The 9,433-nt window shown below is 34.5% G+C and overlaps 1 protein-coding gene across 1 annotated transcript; it reads left to right on the top strand.

Moving 5' to 3' along the window:
• Window positions 1–5,792: 5,792 nt before the first annotated feature.
• Window positions 5,793–9,164, top strand: LOC120009001 (probable leucine-rich repeat receptor-like protein kinase At1g35710). The gene is made up of 2 exons (XM_038859421.1): window positions 5,793–8,525; window positions 8,600–9,164. The coding sequence occupies exons 1-2, from the start codon at window positions 5,858–5,860 to the stop codon at window positions 8,893–8,895; spliced, it is 2,964 nt and encodes a 987-aa protein (XP_038715349.1). The 5' UTR covers window positions 5,793–5,857; the 3' UTR covers window positions 8,896–9,164.
• The last annotated feature ends 269 nt before the right edge of the window (window positions 9,165–9,433 follow it).

Here is a 9,433-nt window from a genome sequence, read left to right as displayed (position 1 = left end):
TTAAACTTAAAATACATAATCCAATAAATTTTTTTAAAACTCTAAAGCACCTTTACGTCATTTATCCAATGTCTAAGGGCACTAGATAACATTTTCCTTATAAATATTATGTAGAATGATTAATAACTAAAGACTATTTAGGGTCCGTTTGGTAAACAATTTTGACAGTAGCATATATTATAGTATATATTGTCTACAATATATGCTGGTAAAAAATAGTGACATATATGGTTCATGTAATGCTGATGGGTGTTTGGTTGTGTTTTTGCTGGTACCATATTAGTGTTAAAATTGTTGTGACAAATTACGTGTAGGGGTATTATACAATGAAGTGGTAACATTTTCAAATAAATAGGAAAATACATAACAAATAATTTATTATATTAATAAAAACAATGAAATTAATTTTAAGATTTTTATTTATAATACTAATAATAAAAGTACCATTATCTCACCGAGGACATAATATTCATTTATTAATTAATTTTTATTTATAATATTAATAATAAAAGTCCCATTATCTAGGTGAGGACATAAGAGCATCCACAGTGATAAAACTTGTGCACATACTCCAAATTTCCCTAAATTATATTCTCTCTCTTCTCCTCTCTCTTAGGTGGCACAATTTAATTAGATGAGTGGGTCCCACAATCTGCAAGATTCATCAACATTCTATATATTTCAATACTCTATACTCATTTTCTTTATTTTCTCTCTCCTTTTCATCATCTATCTTTTATTTTCCATCACCTCTCTCTTCCTTTTCATCTTCTCTCTTTCTTTCCATCATCTCTCTCTTACTTTTCATCACATCTTTCTTCCTTTTTCATCATCTCTCTTCACTATTCATCAATTACCACAATCTGCACTTAATTTATCAAGAAAGTAACATCTCAAGTACTCTAAAATCATTCCATTGTGGATGCTCTAACATTAATTTATTAATTTATAATATTAATAATAAAATTTTAATAATATTAATAATAAAAGTCCAAATAACATAAGGACATAATAGGAAAACACACTCAAAATGGTTTGAGAATTGTTCAATTTGGAACAATTTCAAAAGGACAATAAAATGGTCTTGGAATACTAAAAAATTGTCTAGGAATTCTAAACCAATAATTACTGTTCGGTGAGTCAAAACAATATATTGTACTAAAACAATATATTGTTATGTAAAATTGTTGCCCAAACCGGCCTTAGTGGTATTGGGCTGTCATTTAATTATATCTTATTTATATTTAATTTAAAATGTAAAGTAAGGATAATCAATTAATTTCTTTTGGATACTTTGTTTCAAAAGCTTTCATTTTTTTATGTAAACATTTATATGATATGAAATCACAATCATTTTAGAGAGAGACTAAAAGTCTGACAAGACAAATTTATGTAAGTCTCATGAGTCAAGTACAAATGGTACATAAACATTTAAGTTAGTGTGATATTTGAGTGAAAAGTAGACAAGTATTCAGGGTTAGTTTGCCACATAGGCTTAGAGTGATAGATTAAAAAATATTAACTTAGATTGTTTTAGCTGTAGTTATGGCTAGAGAGAGTAAGGATGAGTAGGTAGGTACTCCACAAGTAGGAAAACTCAAAAAAAGCGGATCAAAGTCCAACCAAATGGGTCTTACCCTTTCGCGTTGCATTGAGAGTGAAATGAGCTCCCTATAACTTCATTTTCAAACTCATCGCATTGAAAAAGCTATTGAGTAAAAATAAAATAATAACGTCAAATAAAAATAATTTATTTTGATTGTATTAATTATTATTGATGAATAAAAATAATTTATTTCATATACATGTCAATACGATTCCAGAATATTGGTAACTCTCAGACAAAAGAGCTTTATTCAAAAGTAATTTATCCTACAGTTCAAGCAGTTCCAAGACAGATCAATTATCCTACAATTACAATTAGGCAAGAGCAGTTACAATAAGATGTTACCATAGGAGGTTAAATTATTTTAAGAACTGACATAACTGCATCAACTGACATTTAAAACGACGACGTATTTTACTAGGGGACAAATCAAAGACAAAAGCCAGAATGATGTGACATGGGCATACCATGACTTCACTCTCCGTTGACTATAGTTGTATGCTTACGTGGTTTATATGTCCCACTTTATATCTCTGGCCTAATCTTTAATTGCTGACAGTGAATAATTGTTAGCCTAGTACCCATTTTAGTGTCTGATGGAGTGACAGAAGAGTGTGAATGATAAGTGATTTGATTAGAGGAATAATAAGGGGGTTTATGAAGCAAAAAAGGGGGTGTGTATAGCAGGACCCATAAAATACTATCACCATTGAATACAAACCAAGTATGATGCATTCATCATCCAATTATAAATTCAATTTGATAGCGATCAAATAAAATACTACCACGGATAATATCAAAATAACTCCTCCAATAAAATAATAATACGTGACACATAAGATGCCAAAGATGAGGGAGTACCAAAGACCGAATAATTCTCACCAAAATTCTAACAAACGTATATTCGAATCGAGGCACCCGAAGAGACACTTCGGTACCAACCCAAGGAAACACCTTGGTAATAGATTGAGGATGCTCCTCGTTAAAATCAGGTATTCAAAAAATCCTCTTAAAGATCAGAAGGAGAGAGATCTACTCTTACTACTATTAGAACTTTCTTGCTCATTTAATAGGGGACCTCAAATGGTCGATAAATTATCGATAAATTAATTATGAACTCTGAACTTTCAATTGCTAGTTTGGAGAAAGAGAGCGCTTCGAACACTGAGCACTTCTCAACGACATCTCATACTAACTTGAGCGTTGGAAAGGTTCTTCTGAGCACATCCTCGAGCCCCCTATAGTTTACGTTTTCTACTATATATGCAGGCAGCCAAACAATATCCAAGAAAGATGGCCTGACCAATTGATTCGTCACTTAGGTCAATCCTTTTTTTTTTGACATTGATCATCAACTACCATTGAATAGAAACAAAGTATGACGCATTCATCATCGGAGTAAAGGACGGATAGGTCACTGAAGACATTTGCAATTGGGTCACTGTTTGAAAAACTTTTTCAGTTAGATCACTTAACTCCGGTTAATTTTCAGGCAAAAATTGCTTACATGTCATAATTTCGCCACGGTGGAACCTTAATAGCTGATGTGAGATTCATAATAACAATTACACGTCATTTACAAAATTAATGAAAATGAGTTGGAATATCCGGTATGAAAAAACCAGAAATTAAAAATAAATTTAAAAAATAATGAAGAATTCCATCGTCTCCGAAGAATACCTCTCATGAATCCACTGCAGTGCCATACCCTGCAACATCATTAATGATTCAATGAAAGTTGAAAAACTGTGAATATTCGAAACCAATAACCAGGTTGTCTCTCTCTCTCCACGGACCTCAACTCCCTAATCTTTCTCTTCGATAGATTAGGAACAATTGAAAAACCCATTCACCAGGTCGTCTCTCTCTCTACGATCTTTAATGAAGCATCACATTTTCTAACCAATCTTCGTCGATGTCAGATTCACAGAAAACACCACCGCGGCAGAACACCATTGCTTGCTACTTCACCGACAGTTGTGTACTGGATGGCAGATCTACCGCAACATAAACATGTCACATATTCTCCCTGTTTGGCACAGCAGCAGAAGTGGACCGACTTCCGCTGTGCCAAACAGCACAACGAAACCAGCGGATCAAGAGACTCCCTTATTTAATGTGTGGGTCCCATACCTTTATATAAAGTATTATTATTTAATGATTTAAATATAATTATATTTTAATAAAAAGTATAAATTAATTATATTTATGTATTTATAATTATTATAACAATAAGTTTAGTATTGAAATAAAATAATTAATAATTAAAAATACAAATAAAATATTTATACTTTAAGATTTTTAATCTTATACTTTGGAGACTTATGTGGCAATACATAAGGATTTATTTTTATTTTTTTCCACAAGTGAGTCAATGACTTTTAATTAAATGTCACGTCAACAGAATTCCTAACCGAACTTAATGTCATGTCAGCGAAATTCTGCCTGAGCACTTTAAAAGTCTCATTTTGGAATATTGGGTGACGACTTTGTAACAAAAAAATCTTTCGATGCTAAAAATGAACGACGTCTATCTTTCGGTGACTAAAAGTATAATTAACCTGAAACTTATTTAAAGGGAAACTATTAAACCTCATCCAGGTGGCATGCTCGATGTGAGCTCATAAATTTTTTTAATTATCCTACTCAAGAAAAATAGTCACATTTCACAAAAAAAATAATTAATGAATTTTTTTTTGAAAAATCATACGTGGACTTGACTCTCAAACTTTATCAATCACATCAATTGTAGTTGCATTCAATTCACTGGCATTATAATCAAACAATGCATCAAAATCAATATCATATAATGTTTGATTGATTGTATTAAGCTTGATTAATTGAATTCATTTCTTGTTTTTGTTGTAGTCTTGTAGAAGCCCATGTCCCAAAACACCAAAAAAGTACGAGAGTAACTACTGCAAATCATGAATTTGTTTGAACATTCACCAACATTTTTGTTTTTACACTTCTATACAATATAGATAAGTGGAAGCTTAGAGAAATTTTCAGGTATTTTCATGCCATATTATTCTCTTCAAGTTATTGTAAATTGACATCTGCCATTTTTTGTTTTTAACAAAATAAAATTTTAACAAAGTTAATTCATGAATAGATATAAAATGAATATATTATTGTCCTTAATTTTTTATTTACATGGCACATTGATGCATGTTTATGTTGGTCAAAATCATATTGACATTTACATAAAAAGATTTAAAGAATGAACCATATTTCAGATTTCGAATTTCAGAATTGTTCCAACGAATTACAAAATAAAAGACGCGCAAAGTGCGGATCTACCACTAGTTCTACTTAATAATTATAATTTTGTTTTTGTAAAGATATTGTCGAAGGGATGGGGAATTCCAATCGACAAAGACCTTCAAGAGTTTCTGTTTTTAGGACGTACGTGTCACCACCACTCCCTCAATCCAAAGTGCTTGGCTTAAGCTAGGTGGGCAGTTTTTTATTTCCAAATCTATGATTTTAGGGCTCTAACTGGTCGTCCATGAGAACCGTAACCTTCTAGATTAGGCCCATTAGCAGTGATCCCCAAGATTCCACGAGATAAGCGTGTTAGTATTATATGCTTAATAAGTACTTGATTACTATAATCAAAAAACTGTTATGGAATTCCAACAATCCATTTTGATTAGATGTATCTTGTATTGTGTATAAAGGCCCATTAGTGTGTCGGACACACTAATGTTTACAGTCATGAAGATGTATAAAGAATTATACATCTTGATGACTACCAGTCCTGTCAATTCAGAGTGTAAGTGGCAGGGAAATTTCTGCAAAATGGCAGGGAAATTATGGGCAACTGTAGTTAGGTAGCCAGACTTTTCCAAATCTTTATCATCTTTAGTGCTAACCCATCCTATTTATATGTGTACACAAGAAACTATTACTCAGAAAACATTGACAATGAAGTCTATTGCCTTCTCACTTGTTTCCCTCTCCATTTTCCTTTTGATTACTTTGCTTGTGATTGTTGCTTCTGATTCTACAGATGAAGCACATGCTCTTCTTAGATGGAAAGCCAGTTTTCAAAATCAAACTCAGCCTCTCTTGTATTCATGGTCCATTCTCAATTCAACCAAAGTGAGTCATTGTACTTGGTTCGGTGTCTCTTGCAACAGTGCTGGAAGTATCACTGTGATTAACCTTACCAATTGTGGCATACTTGGTACGCTCTATAACTTTTCATTCTCATCTTTTTCCAATCTCTCATCTTTTAATCTTAGCATGAATGCATTCCATGGTTTCATCCCTCCTGAACTCAATCATCTCTCCAACCTCATCCACCTTGATTTGTCGAGGAATCAGTTTTCAGGGCAGATCCCACCTACACTTGCCCAGCTAACTCATCTGGAGACTCTTGTGCTCAATGATAATCAACTAAACGGCTCAATTCCTCCAGAAATAGGTCAGCTAAAGTCCCTCAATTGGCTTGACCTGTTGAACAACTTTCTAGGTGGAGCCATTCCAACTTCTTTGGGTAATATGAGTCAGTTGATTAGTTTGAATCTCCACAATAATTCACTATCCGGTTCCATCCCACCAGAACTTGGTCAGCTCCCCAAGCTTGTCTTCCTTAAGTTGTCAATCAATAGACTTTCAGGGTTAATTCCACCTACAATTTGGTTGTTGAGTACTCTTAAGGGCCTTCACTTACATCACAATCGATTGTCAGGGCAAATCCCACCTACACTTGTCCAGCTAACTCATCTTGAGGCTCTTGCGCTCAATGATAATCAACTAGATGGCTCAATTCCTCAAGAGATAGGTCATGAGCTAAAGTCCCTCATTGAGCTTCACCTCCACAATAACTTTCTAGTTGGACCCATTCCAAATTCTTTGGGTAGCATGAGTAACTTGACTAACTTGAATCTTTTCAATAATTCACTATCCGGTTCAATTCCACCAGAACTTGGCGAGCTCTCCAAGCTTTTCTTCCTTCAATTGTATCAAAATCAGCTAAACGGTTCGATTCCTCGGGAAATAGGAAATCTGAGCTCTGTTTATTATCTAGATCTGAGCAATAATCAACTCAGTGGTCAAATTCCAACATCATTTGATGGTCTAAAAAGTATCGGTTATCTTTACCTGTACGGTAACAATCTATCTGGCAGCATACCTAAAGAGATTGGAAACTTGACGGCTCTTGTTCACTTGCAGTTGAGTAGTAATCAACTTAGTGGTTCACTTCCAGCTTCTCTTGGAAAGTTGAGCAGGTTAGACAATTTGCAGCTCAGTCAAAATTTATTTTCTGGGTCCATTCCTATAGAAATAGGTAACTTGACGAAGTTGACATTTCTTAATTTGTTTGACAATCTGCTCTCTGGTCAGTTACCGGAAATTATTTGTAGCGGTAGATCACTCCAGCGTTTTGGCATAAGCAACAACCACTTGGTAGGCTCAGTACCCAAAGACATTAAAAACTGCACAAGCTTGACTAGAGTCCGTCTTAATGACAACCAACTAGAAGGAAATATAGATGCTGACTTTGGAGTCTATCCAAACTTGATCTTTATTGATATGAGTCGCAATCGATTTTCTGGAGAAATCTCACCTAAATGGGGTCTATGCTCACAACTAGCCACTCTATGGATTACTGGGAATAACATTAGTGGTAAGATACCTCCAGAGATTGGAAATTCGACACAGCTACATGATCTTGATTTTTCTATGAAACATATGGTCGGGGAGATTCCGATAGAGTTGGGAAAGTTGACTAATTTGTTGAATCTGAGGTTGAATGGAAATCATCTTTCTGGTCGTATTCCTCCTGAGCTCGAATCACTTACCGATCTCCAAGTTCTTGACTTATCAAGGAACATATTGAGCTTTATGCCAGATAGCATTGGAGCTTTGTCGAATCTTCATTACTTGAATTTGAGCTGCAACAAATTCAGCCAAAGAATTCCAATTCAAATTTCTAAAATAATTCACCTTTCTCAACTTGATTTGAGTCATAACATGCTTATCGGAGAAATACCATCACTATTCACCAAGTTGGAAGACCTGGTGACCCTAAATCTTTCCTTCAATAATCTTTCGGGTCCTATTCCAAACACCAAAGTATTTCAAGGTGTTCCGACGGAAGCATTCCAAGGAAACAAAGGATTGTGTGGCAATGCGAGTGAATTGCAACCATGCCAGCTGCCACACAAGGAAGATAAACATGGTTCAAAGAAGAGCTATAAGATTGTGTTTATAGTTGTGTTTCCTCTCTTGGGAGCACTTGCTATATCCTTTGTGATAATTATTGCGTTTTGTAATTTCCAAAGACGAAGGAAGGGCGACCCTGAGAACAACAAGCAATCACTTACATTATCTATTCTTGATAGCGTAGTGAAATTTGAAGACATCTTGGAAGCAACCAACAACTTTGATGTCATGTATTGCATTGGGGAAGGAGTTCATGGAATTGTCTATAAAGCTGACCTTCCATCAGGTGATATTGCAGCTGTCAAGAGATTCCACTGTTTACTTGACAGTAGCAATTCAGCATATCAAAAAGAGTTTTTCAATGAGGTCAAGGCCTTAACAGTGATAAAGCATCGAAATATTGTGAAACTCTATGGCTTCTGCATACATTCAAAATACACATTCTTAGTCTATGATTATCTTCAGAGAGGTAGCCTGGCGAAAACTCTAAGCAATGATGAGGAAGCGAAAGAATTGGATTGGTATAGGAGGATGAATGTCATCAAAGGTGTCTCGCATGCCTTGTCTTACATGCACCATGATTTGTCATTGCCAATCATTCATCGAGACATTTCGAGCAAAAATATTTTGCTAGACCTGGAATACGAAGCTCATGTTTCCGACTTTGGCACCGCTAAGCTTCTCAAGCAGGACTCATCTAATTGGTCAAAACTAGCTGGAACATATGGATACATCGCACCAGGTAAATTTACATCCTTCTATTGTTTTGATTTTAAATGTATAGAATCATATTCATCATTTTGTTTTAATCTACAGAGCTTGCTTATACAATGAAAGTGACTGAAAAATGTGACGTATATAGCTTTGGAGTGTTGACACTAGAAATTCTCAAAGGGAGTCATCCAGGCGATATCATGTCAAGTGCATCATCTTCATCTTCTGCCACTCTACAAGTTAAACTTAATGATTTGTTAGACCAGCGCCTTTCACCTCCACGGTACAAGGTTCTTGATAAACTGAACCGCATCTTAGAGGTGGCCATTTTATGCATAGATGTGAATCCACAACGTAGGCCGACGATGCAACTCGTTTCTAAGTTACTATCCAACTGAATATTTGAAGGTCATCATGGCTTGTGAAAGGTTTGTCTTCTGAAAATTGTACTCAAGTCTTGTGCAGTTTAAGGAAGCAAAATTATGAGATAACATGTAATAATATCTCCATCTCCAAATTAATGATGCTGGGGACTATAATAGTGTATGATCAATGAGTAATGAGTGAATAAATTTGTACTTTGACATGTGATCTATAATTAAAAACAAAATAATTGTAACTCCATCAATCAATGTTTAAGTGAACGTAAAAGTCGCTATTAGCCTGTTTCGCATTGTTTGCAGATAAATTTTTGTCAAAATAAGTCATTTGTTCTCTCTAATAATAATATTAAAAATCCTATTGATACTCTCATAATAAGCATCTCAGCTAAACTTGAGCCATCCCTCTTTCACTTGATGTAGATGATGCTCACGAATTTCGTATCTTCTTATATAGATCAAAAGAATGAAGTAAACAACATGATGTTTTAAACAATGAGAGTGACAACGTGAGTGCCATTGGTTGGAGGATACACTATCAATGCATTAACAGTGT

This window comes from Tripterygium wilfordii, chromosome 11, assembly GCF_013401445.1.
Source record: "Tripterygium wilfordii isolate XIE 37 chromosome 11, ASM1340144v1, whole genome shotgun sequence".
In the NCBI taxonomy this organism is placed as follows: Eukaryota; Viridiplantae; Streptophyta; class Magnoliopsida; order Celastrales; family Celastraceae; genus Tripterygium; species Tripterygium wilfordii.
Note: the sequence above shows the minus strand (reverse complement) of the source record. Positions and strands in the feature narration are given on the sequence as shown.

Bases quoted from the DNA above. Each gene is read 5' to 3' on its own strand.
- LOC120009001 (XM_038859421.1), top strand. From the start codon at position 5,858: ATGAATGCATTCCATGGTTTCATCCCTCCTGAACTCAATCATCTCTCC. The intron at 8,526-8,599 runs GTAAATTTACAT...TTTAATCTACAG, and splicing joins ATATGGATACATCGCACCAG to AGCTTGCTTATACAATGAAA.